The sequence below is a fragment of the Dipodomys spectabilis genome, unplaced genomic scaffold (assembly GCF_019054845.1).
Source record: "Dipodomys spectabilis isolate Male_0828 unplaced genomic scaffold, ASM1905484v1 ptg000009l, whole genome shotgun sequence".
NCBI lineage: Eukaryota > Metazoa > Chordata > Mammalia > Rodentia > Heteromyidae > Dipodomys > Dipodomys spectabilis.
The window spans coordinates 12,393,306-12,419,445 of record NW_024870686.1 but is presented as its reverse complement, the minus strand read 5'-3'; the positions used below and the strand labels follow the sequence as shown (position 1 = coordinate 12,419,445).

The 26,140-nt window shown below is 38.0% G+C and overlaps 1 protein-coding gene across 2 annotated transcripts in view; it reads left to right on the top strand.

The window, feature by feature from the left end:
* Mtmr7 (myotubularin related protein 7) overlaps positions 1-26,140 on the top strand; it is a 74,826-nt gene that overhangs the window by 28,773 nt on the left and 19,913 nt on the right. For both annotated transcript variants that reach the window (XM_042702125.1, XM_042702127.1), the window contains exons 4-6: positions 2,778-2,935; positions 9,820-9,948; positions 15,847-15,981. In XM_042702125.1, the coding sequence (XP_042558059.1) occupies positions 2,778-2,935; positions 9,820-9,948; positions 15,847-15,981 (422 nt within the window). The remainder of the gene's footprint in view (positions 1-2,777; positions 2,936-9,819; positions 9,949-15,846; positions 15,982-26,140) is intronic.

The following is a 26,140-nucleotide window of genomic DNA, read 5'->3' as shown; positions in this document are numbered from 1 at the left end:
GTGTGTGTGGGAGAATAGGGAGCTGATCACCAAAAGGATACAAAGCCTCATATAGTAAGTAAAAGCCTGATTAATTCTTATTTTTAAATCTACTGTATAGCCTGGTAAAGAAAGCTAATAATTGAGGACTGTACATTTTAATATTTCTAAGAGTAAATTTCAATGTTGTAATCACAAAAGTGTTAATTATTTGAGGTGATACAAATATTAATTGATTTAATCATCCTACATTTTAAAATGTTAGCATCTTGTGTCTAATGAATATTCACAATTATAAATTATATAAATTTTAAATTTCCAGTAAGTAAGTAAATTTCTTTAAGATTCTACAAACAACAATGAAAAAACCCACAAGGATTTCTTTAGCCCTAGATTTTCTTTCTATCTTCTCTGCTGACTGCTGTAACTTCTGCTATGTATGTAATGGAAATTGGAAGTGAGAAAAACAGAAAATTATGAATTGAGAAATATTCAGTGAGATTTACATCTGTGCTAAGGATACTTGAATTTCTCACAGTACACAGTGTTCTGGCTTCTTTTAGGCTGACCTTGGGTTAACACAACTGAGATTTGGTTAACAAGAGTGGAAACCTTCCTGCCCCGATGAAGAATTGTACTTAAATTGGATTTGAGGATCAGCTAGTCACCCTTATCCTAAAAAAAATGTGAAAGAAAAACAAATGGGATAATTTCATGTCAACCTGTTCTAATATCTCTCAGCCTGAGTGATCTTCATGTCTTCTTTGAATTTTTCTTGTTGTAGTTTATGTACAGTTTCACTGTCACTTCCCATTAGAAGCAAGCATCAGCTCCTACATGGAGAACTGCCAATAGTCATGGAATGTTTTTCTTCTTCCACCTTTAAACCTATTTGTAAATATTTAATAAAGAAAAGTTAACTTCCATTATTATTCCATATTTGTAAGCTCTTCTTTCACTGAGGGAACAGAAGCTTTCTCAAGAGATTCTTCTGGCATCTTAAACAAATTGCATTTGCGGTTAACATTATGGTAGCAGAAGCCTGAGTCATGAAAATGGTACTCAGAGATGGAAAGGATGTGTCAGTGTTGAACTAGCTGTTCCCAGAACATGATCTCATATTTGTGTGTGTGTGTGTGTGTGTGTGTGTGTGTGTGTTGTCCTTCAATTAGCTAAGATGACAGCAAATTATCATCTTGCTGAAAGTGTTAGCTTTGTTATTTATATGTCCTTGCACCTGTATGTAGCATTTTGCTATTTGATCAAGTAATGTTCTCAGTTTTAAAGTTCAGAAAGGTAATAGCAAGAGAGACTAATATAGATTACAATTCAGTTATGTCAAATGAAAAAAAAAATTGGTACTTAAAATGATTTTATCTTTCTTTAAAACATTTCCCTTATCTTTCTTCTTTTATGTGGATGACTCGACTCTAGAGCAATCAAACAAGTTTGAAACTGAGTTTTGATCTAGAGCAATCAAACAAGTTTGAAACTGAGTTTTGATCTAGAGCAATCAAACAAGTTTGAAACTGAGTTTTGATCTTAAGCTGAGATCCTTCAGGGGGCCTCCAAACATATCTCAAGAAACACTAAATTTTTGTTGCTGGGTGCAATCACCAGTTGAGTAAATGAGAGAACCTAGGAAAACTATGAGGAGATAGAGGTGGGAAAGGAAGAGGAACATTAGAGGGATGGAATGAGGAAAGTAAAGGAGGAAGGAAGGAGCTGCCGTGGTATTGGGTGTGGCATACAGTTATGATGATACAGTACCTTGGTAGCTATGGCCACAGGAGGCTCTTTAGCACTTAAAATGTGACCACATCTGAAGAGGTATCAGTGTAAAATACACAATCAAAAACAAGCAATACAAATGAAAAACCAAGATGTGAAGAATATTAATGCATTTCATACTATGTACATGTTGAAATGATAATAGTTTGGACATATTGGATTAAATGAAAAGAGTTTCTAATTTTCCCTCTTCCATTTTATTTTTCCATGTAACTACAAGGATATTTTAAATGGTATACATAGCTTGCATTATATTGTTGGGTTTGGACACATTGTATTGTTGGTTTAGACACTCCCCTTTTATGACAATATCAAAGCATTAACAAAAACCAAATTTTATATTTTATTGGGAAAAGGGAAGTGTTGAGGCTGTTGGCCTCACCAAGCATAGATGATGCATAAAGACAGAAACACTGAAAAAACTGAAAGATTTTTCCCCATGCATTCTTCAACTTGTAATCTATGTGGAGGCTGCTGTGCATTATGAATTAATGTTTCTTATGAATACTAAACAAGTCTTATGATCAGCACAATTATAATGTATATGAAGTTGTTAAAGTTCAAATGTTTTTAATGCAAACATACCACATAATCGCTAGCTTTTGGAACTGTTTTAGTGAAAATGTGGAAGTAACCTGGGGCTCTATTCACTTTTGAAAAGCCACTTCACTCTAAACCGGAACTTGATATGTACACATAAAAAAGAATTCCTGATGTCTACTGAATATGTACACTCTATATTCATTCCATATTCATCTTAAGGTAATTTTTAAAAAAGGAACTGGGAAAGGCTCTACTTGTTAAAAGGAAGAAGTTGTTGCATAGTAAAGTCCAAATACTGAAGGCCTTCTTTCTCATCAAGGCTGGGTGACCTTGTCCACAGAGGCAGGGCGCTCCTGGGACTGTGCCAGGGGTGGGAGGTTAACTCCAGCTGGGACAGAATGTTTTGGGGGATATTTGGTTCTGGCTTTGACTTAGCTTGATTTGGCTTTCTTCTTTTCTTGCAGTGAAATATGAGGAGTTGTACTGCTTTTCATTCAACCCCAAGCTGGATAAAGAAGAAAGAGAACAAGGTTGGATGCTAATCGATCTTAGTGAAGAATACAAGCGAATGGGCCTCCCCAATAATTATTGGCAGCTCAGTGATGTGAACAGAGACTACAGAGTGAGTGGAAACATTTAGTCAAATCCAAATACTTAATCCATGTGAAATCCTGATTTCAGATAGCTTTGCATGGCTTTAATGTCCTTGAGATTTTGTAGCCCTTTGGAGATAGTGTGAGTTTCTTGGTCTCCTACGGTTATTGCTGGCTTGTTTCTTACCTGTACCTACAGTCAGAAAGTCTGAGCAAGAGGAACCCCCTCCTCATCCCCCATGAATACTCCTAAAAGGGTTGAGATTCAGTGCAGATCTTGTGGACAGGCAGTTGGCTGGGACCTGAGTCTCCCATCATGTCTTTTTATAGCACAGGAGTGATTAGAAGGGAAGTCAGAGAGACTGATGGCAGTTTGGCACCAGGTCCTTGATGTGCTCACTAGACTCTTGATTGGTACACAGGGTCAGCAAGAAGTTCCCTAGAGAGATGTGGAGATATGTGTCTGCACTTGCAGAAAGCACTATGCAATGCAAAGGAGCGAACAGGAGTGGCAAACAAACTCCATGTTTTCCCTAGTGGTAGTTGAATATCAGAGGTGGTTTCCCTACTGATTCTCAAATATTTTAAGTAATAAAAGTAGTATAAGAACCTTGTAGAGAGTTTGTAAGAGAGAAGGAAAGAAACAGGCATATCCACCATCCCATTGCCTTAACACTCTTCCTCCCCCGCCTTTTATTGTTGTTTAAGGTTTTAGCAAGGACGTATTTTAGTGTATAGAAAGATAAAGTAAAGAGATGAAAAAAAGTGGGGCTGGGAATGTGGTGTACTGGTAGAGTGCTTGCCTAGTATGCATGAAGCCCTGGGTTTGAGTGCTCAGTACCACATAGACAGAAAAAGACAGAAGTGGTAGAGTGCTAGCCTTGAGCAAAAGAAGCTCAGGGACAGTGCCTAGGTCCTGAGTTCAAGCCCTAGGACTGGCAAAAAAAAAGAGAAATGAAAAAAGGGAAAAACATTTCTGTTCCCCATGAAGGAAATGGGAGTAAAAACTCAAAAATGGCCATTTTTATTTTTGGTCTTTGTGTACTGTATGAACTAAAAGAATGGATGGTGATGATGTTCTTATTCTTTCTTCTACTCCTTTTCTTCCTCTTCCCCTTCTCTCTCCTCCTTTCTTCTTATCCTCTTCCCCTTCCTTCTTTCATCTTCATCTTTTTTCTTTTTTCTTTTTCTTTTTTTTTTTTGTGGTTCTGGGAATGGAACTCAGGGCCTTGTGCATTCTTAGGCATGCCCAGACTACTATTCTTTCATTAAAAAAATGTTCTTTCTTTGGTTTCAGTTGTGTATTTTGATTACAGTTTTCTGTCCTAGGTAATGTTTTTGTTTACCATTCATAGTGGCTCTTCTTTGAATTGCCTATTTCCATTCTTGGTCTTTTTTCTAAATTTTATTTGTCTTTTCCCTATTGTACATTAGTAGAACTTCTTTGTGTAGTCTATCATCTTGTACAGCTGTTGAAATGTCTGAATTGTCAACACTTTTATTTTATCTTTGTCTGTTGTGGGGCTTGAACTCTGGGTCTGGGCGCTGTTCCTTGGCTCTTGGGCTCAAGGCAAGTGCCCTACCATTTGAGCTACAGTGCCACTTCCGGTTTTCTGGTGATTTATTGGAGATAAGAGTCACGGAGTTTCCTTGCCTTGGCTGGCTTTGAACCTTGATCCTCACATCTCAGCCTTCTGTGTAGCTATGATAACAGGTGTGAGCCACCAGCACCCGGCATTGTCAATGCTTTTTTAAAGCGTATTGTGAAAAAGGAAATTATTGTTTGCTAATCTTTGTTGAAATTCAACACTGTATAAACTCTGTAATTTCACTTTTATTAATTTGCTATTATAGTTTTGTCATACATCTTAATACCCTGTAAGTCAAGCCTTTCCATACCATTCTTCAGTATATCATAAATTTACAAACTACTTGGGGTAAATTAAATAGCCTTATTTAATCCTTGTAAAGTATCTGGCTAGTTGAATGGCAATTCCTTTGTAGAACTATATGACATATATATATATATATATATATATATAAAACAATATAATTTTAAATTCTATACTAAATATATCATTCTATAGCTAAAGTATAGTTTTGGGCCAATAGACACTATAACTATTAAAGAATGAATAATAAAATGAAAAAGTACCTAACTAATATAATCAGACTAAAGCCAACCTTTGCATTGAATTTTTAGCCTTGAAACAAAAGGCAAAGAAATCAGGGTTTAGTAAGGAAAAGTGTTAGTCTTTTAAGGAAAAATATGACACATACTTGGGCAAGGAAGAAAATGAAGCTGAGCTACGTGTAGTAGAATAATATGTTTTTGGAAGTATAGGTTCTTTTCATTTTTACAACATTTTCCTCTACAGTTGGCACTACAAACATGACTCATGTACAATCACCGATGTCCCTAAGTTGTAGACTGCAAGAATGTGTGTTACTCAGTATTTCTTTTCAAAAGTGACACATAGCAAAACAAAGCTGTTTAACAAGCTGTTCGGGGGAAAAAGGGTAAAAACCTAGGGATTTTCTAATTTTGTAAATGTTGTTGAAATAGGGGGAAATATGATATATACTTATTCCTTAACAGTTTAGAAATAGAATAGAGACTGTGTTCTTTCAGAAAATTTCCTAACTAGTAGTTCATTGAAAGAGTTTGATCCTAATCCATTTCTTGTGTTTTTAATTTCATGGTTAAGAAAATGTGTACTTTCCCCTCCTTTGCTTTATAAGTTATTTTGTGCTTTTTGTAAATCCTTTGAGTTAGGTGGGGCAAATGACATCATGTATTGGAGAAGAAATAATTTCCTGTGCTAGCAATTACATCAGATATAGTGTATGAAAAGTTTAATCTCAAAACCAGCCCTACTATTTTCTCTTTGGTAGTCTTGGTTAGGCTTATTATTATTATTATTATTATTATTGTCATCTCTGTTATCATTACAACCTTCTTTATGATACTTGCTTATAGTAGTATAACACTCTCTTATTTTATACCTAACCTTGAAATAATCTTTATTAAAAAAAAACAGTTTATATCTTTTGCTAAGTTTTTTAATTGAGCTCTCATGGAGTAAATCTTAACCCACACTAATCATTTTATAAAAGCTTATTTACTTCAGTTCTTTATGTCACACAATGCATGTGTTATATGTAACATTTTTATTATATCTTTTGTATTAATATTATGTATTTTGTATTAATATATTACTAATATAATGTGGATATCATTTTATTTACAAATAATTTATGAATTATTTATCAATAAATTATGAGGTTCACATAGTTTTATTCCTCATTCATCATAAATTTTTAATATAAATTTTAGGTCCAAAATGTTTAAGAAGAAAATTTTGATGTAGATATATCTTAGTTCCTGAAGACAAACTCTTACTCCACAGTGTATGACTTAGTGTTCTTCAATAAATAGAGGTCTTACCAAGATCTCTTGGTCTTACCAATATCTCTTGTATGAATAATACTCTACAATGATAAATACATTTTCTGGCAGTTTATAGCTACCTCAACAAAGACTCATTCTTCTGGGATTGTGGAAAAAACCAGAACAGTAAATACTAAGATCATTTTTTTTATCCCAGTGAATATAAAATTTGTCATCTTCATTCTAAGTGTATAGTTTAATAATACCATCATCAATTTTTTTTGCTCAATTTTTTACACAGTTTTTTTTATTGTGTAGCTGTATTCATTAAAAAGAAAACAACATGCTGGGCGCAGGTGGCTCATGCCTATAATCCTAGCTACTTAGGAGGCTGAGATCTGAGGATTGCGGTTTAAAGTCAACCTGGGCAGAAAAGTCCATGAGACTCTTACTGCCAATAAACCACCAGAAAACCAGAAGTGGCACTGTGGCTCAAGTGGTAGAGAGCCTGCTTTGAGCTGAAGAGCTGAGGGACAGTGCCCAGGCCCAGAGTTCAAGCTGACAAAAAAAAGAAAAGAAAAGAAAGAAAGAAAGAAAAGTGAGAAAGGGGGGGGAAGATAGAAAGAAAGAAAAAGAAAGAGCAGAAAGAGGGAAGGAAGGAAGGAAGGAAGGAAAGAAACAGAATACACAACTCCCTTTGAGCCAGGGTTATAGGTGGCTCACACCTATAACCCTAACTTCTCAGGAAGCTGAGATCTGAGAATCTCAGTTCAAAGCCAGCCTGGGCAAGGAAGTCTATGAGACTCTTATCACCAATTAACCACCAGAAAACTAGAAATAGAGCTGTGGCTCAAAGTGCAGAGCTCTAGCCTACTTGAGCAAAAGAGTTCAGCGGCAGGGTCCAGGCCCTGAGTTCAAGCTCTACAACCACCACCACCACCAACAAAACAAAACAAAACAAAACAAAACTTCCTTATTTCCTACTCACATCACTCTTTGTTTACTCCTTGGTTAATGGACAATCTGGTTGTTTTTTTCTCTTGGCTTTTATGAACACAATTATAGAAATACTTCTTTGAGACTCTGATTTCAATTTTGGCTATTTACCCAGAGGCAGGATACTAGAGTAAAATTTTATTTTTTTGTTGTTGTTGGTCATGGGGCCTGAACTCTGGGCCTAGGCACTGTCCCTCAGCTCTTCAGCTCAAGACTAGTGTTCTACCACTTGCCACACAGCACCACTTCTGGCTTTTTCTCTTATGTGGTGCTGAGGAATTGAACCCAGGGCCTCATGCATACAGGGCAAGCACTCTACCACTGGAGCTACTTTCACAGCCCAAGAATTCTATTTTTAAATGTTTGAGGAGATGTTTTCTGTAATCGTTACACTGTTTTACAGCCCCCACCAACAGTGCCCAGGACTTGTACTTCCTCTGCATTTTTGTCAGTACTTACTGTAAGATAATCTCTTTTGTAATTTTTATTTTAATTTCAATAATGACTAGTGCTATTGCACATCTTTTCCTCTGCATGTTGGCTATTTATCTGTTTGAAGACTTGTCAGTTTAAATTCTTTTCCCATTTTTAATGTGATTTTGTTATCTTGTTGTAAGAATTCTTTATATATTCTGAATAATAACCCCATAGAAAATACATGATTTGCAAAGATTTTCTCTCATTTTATAGGATGTCTTTACATTCTTTTGATTGTGTCCTTTGACACATGAAAGTTTAAGTTTGATGGTCTTGTTTTTCTTTTATCACTTATGCTTTTGATATCATGAAAAAAAACAATGCCAAATCAGCTGTTGTAAAGCATTTTCCCTTACATATCTTTACAGAATGTGCATCATTTGGGATCTTATATTTAGTTATTTAATCCATTTTAAGTAATTTTGTTATATGATATATAAGGGTCAACCTTCATTTTTATTTTTTGCATGCATATAGATATCCAGTTTTTCTAGCACCATTTGTTACTAGGTGATGAAGGAAGAGATAATCCTTTCTGAGAATAGTCTTGGCATGCTTATTGAGGATCATTTGACCATATCCAGGATGGTTAATTTCTAGGTTCTCTATTCCATTGGTCTATGTCTCTGTCTTTATCCTAATACCACACTCTTTGATTACAGTAATGTATATGTGTCTTTGAGATACATTTTGAAATCATGAAGTATGAATCTTTATAAAATTTGTTTTGACTATGTAAAGGCCTTGAGAATATGTATGAATTGTAGGATGAAGTTTTTCTATTTTTGCAAAAATTGCCTTTGAGATTTTAATAGGAATTTCTGTGAGTCTGTAGGTTGCTTTGAGTAGAATGGGCATCTTAACAGCATTGAATTTTCGAATCCATTAACCCAAAGTTTCCTCTCACTTATTCATGTTGCCTTCAATTTCTTTCTATTTTGTAGTTTACAGCATAGGACTGTAATTTTATTATTATTTTTCCTGTTGCGGGACCTGAACTCAGGGCCTGGTGCTGTCCCTCAGCTCTCTCACCAAGGCTAGCACATATTGGGCCTGTGAACAACTCCTTTATGGTACTTTATCTCCTGTTCTATGTTTCCTACAGTCCAGTGACTAGAATGCGAAGGCAGGCAAGGGAGGGTGTTGTGACAAAGCAATTGATAAGAGCTTCGGAGTCTGAGATTGATAGAAGGAATAAATCAGACAATATCCATGACAAAACACTTTGTAACCCATCATAGCCAAAAGAAATGACAACAGTGGTAACACCTTTACTTGTTGATGTTGCTCGCAATGTATTTTGCCTCCACATCAGTCAGTCCGTTTTTCTGCGGTATACTAGTGGCAGTGTCCTGTGCTTCAGTGAGCAATGATTTATTTCCTGGAAGTCAGGCACTTGTTTAGGCACATCAAGAGAGTTCCTAGGTGTGTATAGCAATAGAGGAAATGCTTTACCTGAATGTCTTCTGTCCATCAGCTCTACCTGCATATGGCACTCTGCAAGACAGGATTGAAGGAAAAGAAAAACCTTCTGCAAGAGAGATCTGGAAGCAGGGGTGATATTTGAGAAGACAGGGGCAGGAGTATCTAGTGAGGGCAGAGGAATGCACACAGAGTATGCCAGGGACACAGAGGAACCTGATGACTTCACTTCTGGCCTTACATTTTAGGAACACCTGTTATTTAGGAACATCCCCACCGTCAGGCTATCTTTGAATGTCAGGATGCAAAATGTGCAATTCTGATGAAAGGAAGGCTCAGATGTACCCGCCTGGCCTGGCATGAGGAACTGTGAAGAGAGGGGACAGTGCACAGGGCATGATGCTCATGGGTATGGGTATCTTTCTTTCCCTCAGAACCATTTCATAGAATCAGCAATCCTTCATTTCTCTGAAGCCATTTCTGGATTCCTCAAAATAGATAACCTCTGTAACTTGGTGAAGAAAACTTAATATGCAGCTACTACATATGTGAGCAGGAATTTCTGGTGACAAGTTTGTAGAACACGCCTTGAGAGCCTAAAAATATCTTTTCATTTTCTGGTAATAGGTTTGTGACTCCTATCCCACTGAAGTGTATGTTCCCAAATCAGCCACAGCACACATCATTGTGGGAAGTTCCAAATTCCGGAGTAGACGGCGATTTCCCGCCCTTTCTTACTACTATAAAGATAACCATGTAAGTCTCCAGACATGCCTTTGTTTTATGCTTTTCTTTACTTGTTTTTATCATACATGGGCATTTTTAGTTGCCTTGTGACCTGGTGCGTGTATGCTTGAATAATCATTATTCTTTCCGGACAGAATCTCATATAGCTTAAATTGGCCTAAACTTAAGTCTGACATCAAACTTGAGATCCTCCTGCCTCAGCCTCCATAATGCTGGGATTACAGGTATTTGAATTCTCTTAAAGGTTTTTGGATGTCCCTAGGTATGCTATGACAACTTTGCCTCTTGTAGAAGTTGGCTTCCATAATTATTTGACAATAAAGTAATGGTGTAGGCTCAGACAATAACTGGTTAATCAACCTTGTAATACTGTCATCTTCCACCCTTTCAGGAGGGCACTCTGCCTATTCCCGGAGGACCTTTTGTATGCCTGTTTCAGAAAGGCTCTGAAGCCCATAAAACATTCTTTTTCCTCTTTCTCTTTTCTCTTCCCCCCTTGCTCCTCCCCCTTCCTCTTCTTCTTAGTCTTCCTTTTCTTCTCTCTCCCCTCTCCCTTCTCTTTCCTCTTTCTCTCTCTCCCTCATATGCTTTGTTTATTTGCAATACTGGGGTTTGAGCTTGGCCTTGCACTTGCTGGGCAGGTGCTATACTGCTTGAATCACAGTCTCAGCCCTTTTTGCTTTTGCTATTTTTTTTAATAAAGTCCAAAAACAATTTTTTGGAAGGAGTTCTCACTTGACTTTTTGTCTTTGCTGTCTTGTAATTGTGATCCACCCAAGTAGCTGAGATTATAGATGGGATCTGAGTAGCTGGTATCACAAGCCATACCTGTTCTTCACTAGGCTGAACTGCACAGCAACCAATTATAGTATACAATAAATTATTTTCTGCATAAACGATTTTAGGTCTTTAAAGGTGCAAAAGAGAGATGTCTTCCTACGAATTGCTACCTGGTCTAGTTACCCAGGGAAATACATAATATGCATGAGCACTCACCCATTCTAAAATCTATTTTGTAGTGGAATAAGGATCAAATTTGTGTCTTGTTATAATGTTATATTTTAATACCTAGTTTGATTCTTACAAATGCGTCTAATTTGACAAGGACTTCTCATAAAGGGAAGCATTATCACTGAGAGTGGTTTTCTGTACTTACATGGAATACCAAAGTAGTTTTCCATGTGTTCATTGCTCATCAGAACCCATCCTTAGAACAAGCTATCTTCCATAAAAGCAAACAGGTACAAATTCCATAAATGTGCTGACTTTTTTTCTTTCTTTTGGTGATTTTAGATATTTTAGGGGAAAGTGTATTTTTTTTCTAGCCCAGTAGAAATTAGGCTCATGAATAAGAACATAGATCACATCTTAAAATTAAACTTGTAGCTCCAATGTATCAACCAAAGAACACAGTATATTTTGATATCATATCATTTTATGATTTCTGAGGTCTTACTGAGCATTATTTGCTATATAAATGCCTCTGCTGAGGGTACATAAGTTCATTTGGATCATCTGTCACTGTGCATGGGGTTAGAATCATGTCCTGTTCATCTGTTGGTGGGTTAGATGGCTGCCAGCACAGACACCTGACCCTGTTTATTACTCACATACACTCACTGCTCAGGGGAGGAGGACGTCATATGCCACAAAGAGTCTTATAGGGTTGCAGTGGAGAAACAGGGTGACCAAGCCAGAGGCCCGGACAGGCAGGAACTGAAACCCCATACTCAGGAGAGCAGGAGATGCCCTGTGTGTTAGATAAGGGACATTGTTTAATGAGGAAACCTCACTAGAAGAAGATTGTGGAGAGTAACATATATTGTGGCCTCAGTTTTAAGAGATATCAGAGAAATCATAATATTAATTTGAGGCCTACACCAGACATGAATTGATTGGAGCCAGTTGGAATCTAACAACTACAGACCACAGAGATGTGTAGATATCCCTTGAGTACAGAATTCTGGGTATGTTTGTAATAGAGAGCCCTTAGAGATGTTTTACCCTTTGTTCTTAATTATTGTGATACACTTTTTGTTTTTTGTTTTTGTTTTTTTCCGGTTGTGGCGTCTGAACTCTGGGCCTAGGTGCTGTCCCTCAGCTCTTCAGCTCAAGGCTACTGCTCTACCACTTGAGCCACAGCGCCACTTCCGGCTTTTTTCGTTTTGCTTATGTGGTGCTGAGGAATTGAACCCAGGGCTTCAGGCATGCAAGGGCAAGCTCTCTACCACTAAGCCACCTTCCCAGCCCTGTGATACAATTTTAAAAGAAGCTATTTTACTTTAGATTGCCACAATGTAGTCGCCACAATTCACAGCACAAACCTCTTGAAGATTTCCCAGGAGGCAGTTTTTCCTAAGAAGAATACAAACCTGTTCATGGTCATCACTATTGAAACTTCCTATGTGTTAGACACAGTTCTAGGAGTGTTACAGTGTTATATAACTTGTGACACCCTGTGATTTTAATATTACCTATTTTGTACATTAAATAAAAAGATTCAGAGAAAACATGTAAATTACCCAAGATTATATTGAATGAGAGTTAAACTACCAGCAATTCAAGCCAGATGATCTTGAATGCTTTTAGTGCTGTATCTGGCTAGCTGACTTATTTCCGCCTGGGATGCTATATTATTTTAGTTAAGAATTCAGGATCAAGAACTACATTGTCTGGATTCTCAGTTAGTCTCAGTCTCCCCAGTTAGTAACTGTGTGGTCCTGACAGATTCCTTAATCTCCCCATGTCTTGTCAGTTCATCTATAAGTAATGAATCTTACTCCAAAAGTTAGTTAAAGAGATTAAATAAGCTGTAAAGTAGTGTCTGCCACATAGCACTCAAGATGTGCTGGATATTATTTTGTGAATGTGCCAGTCTTGGGGCTTAAACTCAGGGCCTGGTCTCAGACCCTGAACTTTTTTGCTCAAAGCTAGTGCTCTACTACTTGAGCCACAGCTTCACTTCTGGTGTTTTTGGTGGTTAAATTGGAGATAAGTGTCTCATGGACTTTCTTACTAGGAGCTGGATTTGAACACAGTTCTCAAATCTCAGCCACCTGAGTAGGTAGGTTTACAGGAGTGAGTCACTGATGTCCAACAAGAATATTTTAATTATCAATAGAATTGTGAATCAGAGACTCCTCTGGAAATGGGTTAGAATGTTAGGAACACTTTTAGGTACTGATGGTTTACTTCTGTAATCCTAGCTACTTAAGAGTCTCAGGTCTGGAGCATGGCAGTTCTAGGCCAGCCTGGGAAGAAAAGTCTGCTAGATGCCATTTCAAAATAACTAGCTAAAAGCAAGGGTGGTAGAGTGGTAGAATGTTAGTCAAGAAAACAAGCCTAGCAAGCTCAAGGCTTTAAGTTTAAACCTCAGTACCAAAAAAAAAAAAAAACCAACAACAAACAAAACAGAAATGTTACTAGATGAAGACTATACTCTCTCAATAACCAAACTTTTACAGATATGTATAGGGTTCACAAAAGTACTCAGAAACTACCTTACAGTCTCTTCAAAGCTGAGTTATATAAATGATCACTGAGTTGACAAAGAATTCCGTCAGAACACATCACAGGTATTAAGAAAATTGCAAAATACCAAAATTTAGTCTGGTATATCCATTTTGCTGGGTTTTTGTGTGTGTGTGTGTGTGTAAATCTGTTCTTCCTAACTCTTCATTTAAAGGTAGTTGCTGGCCTGGGCATGGTGGAAAACACCTGTAGTCCTCAGTATTCGGGAGGTAGAGCTAGGAGGATCATGGTCCAAGGGTAGCCTAGACAAAAGAGCTGCAAAACAAATGAAAAGAACTAGATATATGGCTCAAGTAGGCACTGAAATGAATCACCAATATCACATAGACACACACACACACACACACACACACACACACACACACACACTATTTATCTGCTTTCCTCTAGAAGGCAGTTAGTAACAGTTGTAGTCACTAATTCATTTCATAATCAGAATCTCACTGGTTTAAAGAGTTTAGGTGAAAAGAATTTTCAAATTCTTTGCCTTTAAAGCTCCCACCCTCCTCTCTTCTGATGGAATCTAGGAGATCGCCTGGTGGTAGTTGTTTTTAACTAATATTTTGCTAACCCAGATAAAGTTCCCTAAAAAAACCAACTCAGAACTATTTTCTTTCCAGTCAGAATTCTCTCACAGCAGGGTGACAGATCCTGATTCCTTAAGGATCCAAAGAGTGGGACTCCAATGCAGGCTGGCTGTGGCAGTTTCCTGCTGTCCACTGGACACACCAACCTCTCACCAATCCCTGGTGACATGTCATCTTACTAATGGATCTTGCCCTGGCTCTGCGCCCTCTGCCATGTTCTGACTCTGGTCCCTTTTTCCCCTCCTCACTGTTCAAGACCTAGACAGCATCCCCTTTACTTTGCCTCCCCTTTCCCATACACTGCCCTCCTGATTCCGAAGCAAGTCCAGTATCCTGGAACCATATCAACCATTGCCTATGTGAGGACAGAATAATACTAGAAGTGGTGTGGTCACTGTTCTATGATTCTTACTTTTGAGCTAATGAGAAGTAAGCCCTTTTTCTCTAGTGAAGGGCACTGAAGCTTGTGTTTTCCTGGAGAAACCCAACCTTTTGCTGTGTTGTCATGGGCTGGGCTTTTAGGACAGGAGAGTTAGGGTTGATCTCAGAGGGAGTGGGCGATGATGAGAGATGACTATTTGCACTGTTTTGTTCCTTAGCCTGCCCCGAGGCTGACCATTGCTATCTGCATCTTACAGTATAATAAGCCATCTCAGTTGTAGATTCTGAGTTAGTCATGTGTTTCATTCAGATTCATATTTACTTTTTAAGAAACACTACCCCACGATATACAAGACTAAGCAGTCTCAGTATAAATTTCATTGAGTCATTCATATATTCCATTCATAGATTTATATTATTTTATAAACAGCCAAGTGCACAAAAAATACCATGAGTACATTCATTTTATAGTTTCAAGATTATCTGCAGTTGGGTACTTATCATTCAGGGAAAGCTGTATCAGCTAATGAGGCCGTCTATAGTCACCCCTTGGGGTCTGTGGAAGATTGGCTCTAGGATTCCCATCATGTACTGAATCCTGAGGATACTTAAGTCACTTACATATAAATGGCATAGCATTTCCATCTTCAACCTGCATACATCTTCCTGAGTACTTTCAATGGTCTCTACATTACTTCTGTATTATTTAAGAAATAATGATGAAAGGATCCAGGTTTTACTCTATAAATATTTGGCCACAGACGGTTGAATCCACCATTGGTTGAATCTGGAGAAGTAGGGCTTGCGAGTGCAAAAGGATGACTCCCCTGTGTTAGAATTAGAGGATAGGGAAATCCCGAGATTGAATGCAATTGAGTCTGAAGAAATTCCTTGTTTCTCAACATGCCTAGTGCAGGTATATGTCTGATGTTTTTAGGCACCAAAGCTAGTAACCTGGACCTTGTGAAATTTTAACATGTAGAATTAGGATTGATGTTTTTAAATAGACTAGTTTTTAAATGATGATTAAAATATTTTTAATTATCTTGTTGTTAATAACAACCTGTAAGTTTGAGTAGTCATTTATTTTGTAGTTATAGTTCTATCAGGAAAATGAAAGAATATCAGGGAAAAGGAAAGTAGGTTATTGAAATGGTTACAGTTTCAAGAGGTGGATCTTATCTAAACATCTTCACACATTCCTAGTATTGTACAGAGAGTTTTGGTACTGCTTGCCCATGTAGTGGTTTCTTTGACCTGATTTGAAAGTAAACAAACCTTGATTTCCACAGTTTTATCATATTTTCACAATCCGGTATCGGGTGAACTAAAGTGCTCTGAGACCCCGAGGGTCTCTGCTGGGTGCAGTTGCCTAATGGTGCCATGTTGTTGTGCCCTTTCCCCACAGGCCTCCATCTGCCGCAGTAGCCAGCCCCTCTCTGGCTTCAGTGCCCGGTGCTTAGAAGACGAGCAGATGCTTCAGGCCATCAGGAAGGCCAATCCGGGAAATGACTTCATTTATGTGGTGGACACGAGGCCTAAAGTAAGTGTCACCATTCGGAGGCATGTGAGAAAGCTGAAGTTAAGTCAGATCCTTTAGGTCCCCATCACTTGTTCTGATTGCTTCATCCGTCAACACGTGGGCTTCCTGCCTGAGTTCCTGAATGCCTGACTGTGTTGAGTCCCGTTCTGTTTCCTCTGCTCCTGGTTGACACTGGACACATGATGAATAAGTGCAGGTTAATATCAGAGACAACTCCCCTAATATATGCAGTTATCATCTGATTTGTTTTTAAAACATGTCTTTCTGCTCTGACAGCATGAGATTGACTATGGAGCTTGAACTCTTCAATTGTTGTGACATATGCAGCTATACTTTTTCCAATTTTACTTGTAGTGATCCTATACTTATTGAAAAGATCTACAAAACATCATGTTAAGTTAAAAATGAAGCAAGCTACAAACTAAGATGCATACTATGTTTATGGCTTTTTTTTTTGGAAAAAAACTACAGGCATATATAGAAAAAAGGTCTGGAAGGATAAGCCCTAAGCCATTAAAGTACCATGGAGAAGAGAAAAGGATTAGAGGAGGTTTAGAACTTTCTACTTGTCTATTTTTTGGCAACATATCATAATTACCTATGTATTAATTTTCTAATTTATGAAAGCATCTAGTTGGAAATAATACTAGTCACCAAGAGGTAAGCAATGTACCTCAGATTCAGCCTTAGTTTTGTTTAAGCAGACTCAGTGTTGGGTGCAATACAATTGCCAATTTTGTTCCTTAGACTCAATTTTTTTTGAAAGCAATAAGCAAATGGAGCTCTCGGAGTGGAGTGCTAGTGAAAACTTGGAATCAAGTGGTAAAGCACCAGCTATGAAAAACCTAAAAGAGAGCATTCTGGCCCTGAGTTCAAGCCCTAGAACCAATATAAAAACAAAAACAAAGCAAACGTAAAAAACAAAAAAAAAATCCAAACCCCAAAAAACCCTGAAAAAAAAAAAACTGAAGAGGGATGAAGGAAGGGAGAGCCAAAGAGAGGGAGAAGACAGAATGAAGTGTCCTTCTTCAACACATCTGGCATTGTAATCTCTAGCCAGTCATGAAAATATAACTGGGTATATGAATGATGCCATGTAAAAACGTGTATGAATAACTTCATTATTAATAATAACAAAACAGAATAACTGAGTGTTCAACTTAGAATGGAGTATTGTGGTCTATCCATTCAGTGGAACATTATTCAAGTATAAAAAGAAACGAGGTACTGATAAAAGTATAATATGGCTGACGATTGAAAATGTTATGCTAGGGCTGGGAAGGTGGCTCAGTGGTAGAGTGCTTCCTTTGTATGCATGAGGCCCTGGGTTCGATTCCTCAGCACCACATAAGCAGAAAAAGCCGGAAGTGGCACTGGGGCTCAAGTAGTAGAGCGCTAGCCTTGAGCTGAAGAGCTGAGGGACAGCGCCCAGGCCCAGAGTTCAAGCCCCATGACTGACAAAAAAAAAAAAAAAAATGTTATGCTAAGTGAAAGAAGGCAGTCACAGAAGACTCTCATTGCAAGATTCCTTTTATCTGAAATGTCAGGAATAGGCAAATTAGTAAGGAAAGACACTGTTGCCTCGGGCTGGTGGCTGTTAATGAATAGGAGATTTCTCTTTAGAATAATGCAGATGTTCTAAATGTTGAAAATGAACTTTACAACTTTGGGGGGGGAGGAGTTGAGGAGGTGGGGAGGCAAGGGATGGTAAGGGAAAAATAAAGGAGGGTGTAACAATGCTCCATAGGAAATGGACTCATTACCTTGCTCATGTAACTGTAACCCCTCTGTACAGTATCTTTACAATAAAAATATATATTAAGAAAAAAATAAGAAAACGTTATGGTGAAAGTTGTAAAATTACATGAATATTCCAAATTCTGCATCATTGAATTGTACCTTTTAAACGAGTGAGGTGGACAATATGTGAATTATGTCAGTGTAACAATTATTCATGTTATTTTGTAATGTCTGTCAATGTATTCATGTTATTTTCCAATAACATGAATAAATAAGAAAAATTAGAAAGTGAAATAATAGGATCAAATATTGGACTTACTTAGATTATATACCACAGTTATTTATAGACATGGTCTACTTTGGTAGGTGGAATGAGAAATAATGAGACTGGGTGCTATCTTTGCGTAGCTCCTTAGAACCTGATAATGTACTGTTACTCTGAGCCTCATTTCACCAAGTTCTGTGATTAGTACACTAGATCACTTAATCTGCTGTTTTTGCAGTGTAGTATCAGTGTCCTATTAACACGGAATTGACCTCAGAATAGTCCTGTCTGTTCTGACCACAGCGTGTTGTGGGGAAAGTGGCCTGAGTAGTTAGGATTGAGTTCACTCTTAGATGTCACTCAGTGAAGCAGCCATGAAGAACGACAGTGACATATGATGGTAGGTCACATTTGCATTCTAACAGATTATATAGCAAGGGTCCCTTTCTTTTAAATAAAATTTCAAAGCACAATACACAGATACAAGCTTCAAATCAGAAACAGAAGCAGCTTCTCTACTTGACTGTATTCACTTGCAAGAAATCTACTGTCCCTGTTCTCTTTCAACTTGACCTTTGCTTTTGGCTTGCATTTTAACCTCTTCCTTAGAACTGCCTTTGCTCGTCCTCCTGTATCTTTTGTATAATTAAAATTGAGCTGCTTTGAATTTCCTAGTAGTTGCAGATGATGGACTGAATGCCTGCTTCTTAGATACCCTAGAGACGAGAGATGAAAAGAAAAGACAGAGCCTTTATCAAGTAGAGACTAGAAAGTTGTTTTTTGTTTTTTTTTTTTTTTTCCTATCCTGCTTTTCCAGCTTTAAATGCAGGCACACAGTCTGGTGCTAATTTAAGAGCTAGTAATGCAAGTTTGTACTATGTTATATAAGCCTTCCCTAGAATGTAACAGCTGTAGGGCCAGGCATTTTCCAGATTTAAAACAAATTAATCAAAGGATTTGATCTGCAGTGTATATTTAGCACTCCGTGTGTTTACTTTCAGCAATAAGTAGTTTGACGCTGGTGCATTAAAGAAAATTGGCGACTCTAATGCTTATCCATGCACATGCACTTCACATGATTTTTAAACTGTTTGCCTCCAGCTTTCATTCTATTGTATCTATTGTATCTATTGATTTATGTCCCAGAGTGTTTTAGACTTCTTCGGTAGCCAGGACACTGAGCTGATGTTTGCTGCAGAAATGTAGACCATAGCACATGGTCACTTTCCAGGTTTGTTCACAGGTTTAATTAAAAGAGAAGGTTTGGGAGGGAGACCTTGTCATTCAAGCAAGGCTCAAACATTTGTTTGATGAAAGCTTAGTAAATTTTCCTGACACTGCAGTAATAGCAGACAAAAAATGGTGTGGTTCTCACACATGTACAGTATTGAATATGTGTTCAAAAATATGAGGTCACATATTACTGCTAGCGTTTGGTGCTTTAAGAAAACACATTTAAAAAAAAGTAGTGTAACTTTTGTTGAATTGTAGGTTGAGGAGTAGCTCATTTTTGTCTCAACCTTGTTCATGAATTTATCACATGTTCTGGAAACTTGCTGAGCTTTCAAAAATGCCAGGTGCTTTCTCTTTTAAATCTTACAAGAATCCTGCAGATTAGGCTTTCTTCCTTTCTTAAGATTAAAGAGATTAAATAATACACCCAAGACCACACAGTTCAGGGCAGATACCAGATTCAGAGATAGGTCTATCTGACTCCAGAGCCAATGTTCTTTGTGTTTGACCATGGTGGTTTTTCTGTTTGCAAAGACAATCTCCAGTGAAACCTTACCCACACTTGAAGGCTCATGAGGGTTACCATGGCTGACTTGAGCACAGTCCCAGTGAAGTTAGAGGTGCAAAATCTCAAGGACCAACCGTGAGTTCATCTAGAATCAAGCCAGGGCCAGAGGAGCTGTGAAGAAGTGTTGAACCATGAAAAGAAGGAACAAGGTTAAAACAGGCACCTGTCTGTGTTGATGTTCAGCCTTTTGTTCTTGCTCCCTTGCCAAAGATTTGCTTCATAGCTGTGGTCTCTGATTTCATCAGGGCAGTGATTTTTTTTTTTTCATTATGTAATAGGATGTCACAGGAGGTGTTTTCTTCTTTCTCTGGAACTGATGATGAGGTAGTATCTACTCACTGAATCCTGGAAAGGTATCTCTAAGAAATACAGGTGTGAAGATTATGGGCGACTGCAAGAACAGAGGCTAGGATCCAATATTCGAGTTCAGTGTAAGAAGTTAATTGGTGCCTGCCATTGTGGTAATGTGCAGACGAAAGCTGATAGATGGTAGCAGCCTGTATAGCGGCAGTAGAGAAATCTGCATGCCTGCTCAAGTTTGGGAGAAATTTCTCTGGGTCAGACTGGACCTAAACCATCTGGCTAGACCCTTTTTCCAAAATATGTTTTTTATTATAAAAATACTGTACAGAGGGATTACAGTTCATGAGTAAGGTAATGAGTACATTTCCTATGGAGCATTATTACCTCCTCCTTTGTTTTTCTCCTACCATCCCTTCCCTCCCTGCCCCCACCCCCACCCCCACTCCCACCAACATTGTAAAGTTTGTTATCAACATAGTGTCTTGTACATCTCATTGTTACAGTGGGTCAACCTGCATCCTTATTTCAGCATTTTGTTATTTCCCTTCCCCTCCTCAAATTAGAAAAAATGTATATACAAGATGCAGGGTACCAGAATCAAATACAGTGAAAACAGGAGTGCTACCTTGGGGGAAGAACATACAAAAGAAACAAAACAAATCACATAGTACATTATAAATACGTTAGAAAACAATTTGCTAGACCTTTTCTAAGAGGGCTTGTACAATGGTAATGTACTGAATGCACCATGTATACTGGAAGTGTACTGTGACTGTAGTATATATAGTGTATACTATAATGCCAGGGAAGCCCAGAAGATTGGAATAGGCTCATGCCAAGGTGGCTGTTCCATGTCAGTGAAATGTGTTCTTGCTACCTACAAGAACCCTTATATAGAGGCTTTAGGAGATTCAGCGATTGGACACTTATGTCCCAAAGGCAAAGGTACTCATTACTATTAACACTATATAACTATGAACACTAATACAGAGAGTCACATTAGAGCTTCAAGGTTGTGCTTTGTCTAGTTTTGCAAAGAACTATTTACCTTCCCTTCTTTCTCTTCTGTCCCTCCTCACTCTATACACAGATGAGCCTTGGAGAAAGAGAGAATGGAAGAAGTCTCTGAACAAAGCACTCACGGTCTTAAACACTGTAATGGGCAAGAGATCATTTTGCATCATATATAGGTTGAAATTTTAAATTAAACGGAATGGAGATTTCCCATCTGAACTGGATCCTAAAGCTACTAAATCTGCCCAATGGCAAAGGATAGGAAAGGAAGATTTTGATCAGCTCACTTATAGACAGTCTTTGCTAGGGATGAAGTCATCTTTTTTTTTTTTTTTTGGTCAGTTGTGGGGCTTGAACTCTAGGCTTGAGCGCTGTCTCTGCGCTCTTCAGCTCAAGGCGAGCGCGCTACTGCTTGAGCCACAGTGCCACTTCTGGTTTTCTAGTGGTTTATTGGAGACGAGTCTCACTGACTTCCCTGCCCAGGCTGGCTTTGAACCATGATCCTCAGATTTCAGCCTCCTGAGTAGCTAGGATTACCGGTGTGAGTCATCTTATATTTTCACAAATTAAGGCTCTTTGTTTAACGAGTAAATGGGGAGAGAAAAAGACTGTTTGACAACCTGTATTAGGGTATGGGTGGCCAAGACCTCCTTCTGCACAAAGGTCAACTTCTGCCTTCTAGTTTTCTTTTTATCAAGTCATGCTCTCACAGTTCAAGTATAAAATTTAACCAGTGAAATATTTTAAAAATTATATGTGTATTATTTTAAGTAGTTGTACAAAGGGGTTACCAGTCAACATGTCAGTTTACTAGTATAATGTACCTTGATGAATATCACCCCTTTTTAAAAATCACTTTCCCCTATCTCTCCCAACCTCATCCCATTCCTCAATTTTCCTAGTTTCATAGTATATGCATTGAATATTAGGATTACATCCACACATCCTCTTCCTTCCTTTTATTCATCTTACCCACTAACCTTGACCTAACAGGTGAAATCTTTTTTTTTTTTTTTTTTTTTTTATTCTATTTTGGATTTATTTGGAATTTTTATTTTCCTGTTTTCTGCTACTAATTTTTTTTTTTTAATTTAATTTTATTTTATTTGAGAACATACTGTACAGAGGGGTTACAATTACATGGGCAGGATAATGCATACATTTCTTACCAAGCATTGCAGCCTCCTCCTTTGTTTACCCTTCACCTCCCTTCCCAGCCTCCCCCCTCCCTCCCACCCAATCATACCCCCCCCTCCCCCCCCCCCCCCCGACATTGTAAAGCTGGTTTTGACATGACATTTTGTACTTCTCATTTTTGCAACAGGTCCACCTGAATCCTTAAACGACTTGTTTGTCCCCATCTCCTCCACATGTTATACTGACATCAAATATAGTGAAAGCGGGGGTTACACTGTGGGGGAGGGACATACAAAGCAACAAAGAGATAATATTATAAATGCGTTAGAAACACATGCATGAAAGAAACAAAAACATTAAAATACATATTTGAGGTTTCGTTTTCCTAACATCACATTATTTGACTTTTTCCGCTTGACTCATACCTATACTAGATATTGCAAATAAGGGAAACCATGGGACCTATGTTTCTTTGGGCCTGGCTTACTTCACTTAATATAATTTTTTCCAAGCCTTTCCATTTCCTAACAAATGGGGAAATGTCATTCTTTCTGATGGAGGCATAGAATTCCATTGTGTATATATACCACATCTTCTTGATCCATTCATCTACTGAGGGGCATCTGGGTTGGTTCCATGTCTTAGCTATGGTAAATAATGCTGCAATAAACATAGTTGTGCTGGTAGCTTTAGTGTGGCCTTGTTTGTGATCATTTGGGTAAATGCCCAAAAGTGGGATTGCTGGGTCATTGGGGAGCTCTATGTGGAGTCTTTTGAGGAACCTCCATACTGCTTTCCAAAGTGGTTGAACAAGTTTACATTCCCACCAACAATGAAGTAAGGTTCCTTTCTGTCCACATCCCCTCCAGCATCTGTTGTTGTTAGAGTTCTTGATTTTTGCTGTTCTAACTGGAGTGAGGTGATATCTCAATGTTGTTTTGATTTGCATTTCTTTTATGGCTAGGGATGTTGAACATTTCTTCATGTGTCTATTGGCCATCCTTCTTTCTTCTTCAGAGAAGCTTCTCTTTAAGTCTTTCGCCCACTTACTTATTGGGCAGTTGTTTCTTTGAGGATTTGTTGTTGGGTGGTTTAATTTTTTGAGTTCCAAGTATATTTTAGATATGAGACCCTTGTCCGTTGTATGGCTAGTAAAGATCTTCTCCCAGTCCGTGGGCTTTCTATTGATCTTGCTAGCTATGTCATTTGCCCTGAAGAAGCTCTGCAACCTTATACAATCCCATTTGTCCAGCCTTTCTTTGATTTGTTGTGTTTCCGGGTCTTTATTCAGAAAATTTCGGCCTGTGCCAAGGAGACCCAGGGTTTCTCCTATTCCATCCTGTAATGTTTTCAGAGTGTCTGCTTTGAGTTCAAGGTCTTTGATCCATTTGGAGTTGATTCTGGTGCAGGGTGATATATAAGGATCTAGCTTTAGTTTTCTACATGTAGTTAACCAGTTCTGCCAGCACCATTTACTGAAGAGGCTGTCTGTCTTCCATTCTATTGTTTTAGCTCCCTTATCGAAGATTAGATGGCTATAGGTCTGTAGGTTCATTTCTGGGTTTTCAATTCTATTCCATTGGTCCTGAGGTCTGTTCTTATGCCAATACCAAGTAACAGGTGAAATCTTGAACTCCAAATCTATGACAGGGAGCAGGTTGAATTGTCAGATTTAATTGACTCAAGGTTAGGGGAATTAATCTATTTCTTTGCAGCTTTAGCCTGCTCAACGCTCACTTCTGTTATTTATCCAACTGGCCAGCTGTCAATAAATCTCCCTTGAGAGCCTTTTCTGGGCAAGTAGGGGCTTGGCCAAAAATGAGGTGTTGGACTATGGCCATAACTTTTTAAATATCTACCTGTCTCTATCGTTTTGATGGATTTTCAATATTATCGACTCCAGAGCAGGCTCAAATTTTCCAATTGAATATTCTCTGTCTAGTAGCTCTCAACTACCACAGATCAAGTCTAAATTTCTTAGCTGTCTGTAGAAGATGTTTACTGCTTTCCAGTTGCTTTCTTACAGCTCTTACTGCTCTGCCGTATGAACCTGCTTTACTTGACTCACTGATACTGACCTGTCTCTTCATCTTGTCCTTCCATCTCTTCTTACTGCTTTATCTAGCAGGCCCTCCAGTTCGTTCTTCATTCTCCCTGATGCTTAAAGTCTAGCCCAGGTATTCATTTTTATCATGAACCATCACCCCAGTCTCTTAGGTCAGAGTTGCTGTAGATTCCAGCTATTGCCACTGCTACTGTTCTTTCATATCACATCCAGTCCTGGTAGGAATTGTCTGCTATTAATTGACACCATATGCCTCCCTTCCATATTCTACTATGAACTTAGGACAATAGAAACAGCTCCTCATGCATCTTTTTATTCCATCTAGTGCCTGGTACATAGTCCCTGTTCACTGAGAAATGACAGTTCTTTTTGTTTCTTTCATGAGTTTCTGTCTAGCCAAAGAGGCTGATATTAAATAGCAAAGTGATCTTTTTTTTTTTTTTTTATCAAAGTGATCTTGTATTAGACAATAGGATATTTTTGGAGCTCCTACTTAAAAAATATAAATGGAAACTGGAATGTACTTACCTCTACTTAAGGATTTTTTAGGCTGAAATGAATAACTTTTTCTTTGGTTGTAAAATGGAATTCTCTGTCTAAGGGACCAGATTAGACTTGCTAGTAGTGATTTGTTTGTGGAAAGGATAGTATATCTTTATTTATGTATAATAAGTCTAGGAAAACAACTCTTTGAATGTTAATTATAGAACTGTGCTTCCTGCTTTGAAAGTTCAGCTTTTGCCACATAATCATGAGAGACTGTAAAATAGGTGGCACTCCTGAAAACTTGCACTTTGGATGACAGATGAAATATTGCCACCTTCTGCTCATTATGTGAAGTACACATTGCCTCTCAAGGAATACTGTTTATCCGTTAGTTCTCTGATGGTAGGTAATCAACTATTTTAAAATGTGGACAAAAATCTTTATTATATATTAACATAATAATAATTAAAATAGTAATATTTTGTTCTTTAATTTGTTAGCCATTTTTGAGGGGTGTGAAGATATGTGATGAGTACACTTAAATTATTCAAGCTAAATAAATGTGAGCTTCTTAAAAATACTTGAATAGCTGAGCACTGGTGGTACATGCCTATAATCCTACCTACTCAGGAGGCTGAGCTCTGAGGATCATGATTCAAAGCCAATCCCAGGCAGGAGAGTCTATGAGATTCTAATCTCCAATTAACCACCAGAAAACTGGAAGTGACACTGTGGCTTTGGCTCAAAGTGATAGAACGCTAGCCTTGAGGGAAAAAAGCTTGAAGACAGTGCCCAGGTCATGAGTTCAAGCCCCAGGACCAACAAAGACAAACAAACAACTTGAATATATAGTGTTAATTTGTTTTATTTTATGACCTTTGTTGGAAAGGATTAACCAACAGCTTGGAAAAACAATTATGAAAAGCAGTGATCTTTTATAAGACATAATTCCAAAGGAATAATGTCTACTGGTAATTTTTTCCTGATGCTAGAACTTGAACTCTGGGCCTGCGTACCGTCCTTGAGCTCCTTTTGCTCGAGCATTCTACCCCTTGAGCCACAGCGCCCTTCCGAGTACTTCATTGAAGCTAAGAGTCTCAGACTTTTCTTGCCCGAGCTGGCTTCAAACTATAATCCTCAAATCTCAGCCTCCTGAATAGCTAGGATTACAGGAGTGAGCCACAGTGCCTGGCTATCTGTAATTTTTGAAACAAAGTTTCCCTCCAAAATAGTTAAATTCATAAAAGAAAGAACATAAGTTATTTCTAGGATAGTTTTTTTTCTCTTGATTCAGGTTACAGCTTTTGTTCTTGGAGGCGACCTTCCTTCTTAGATGAGGAAGAATGTC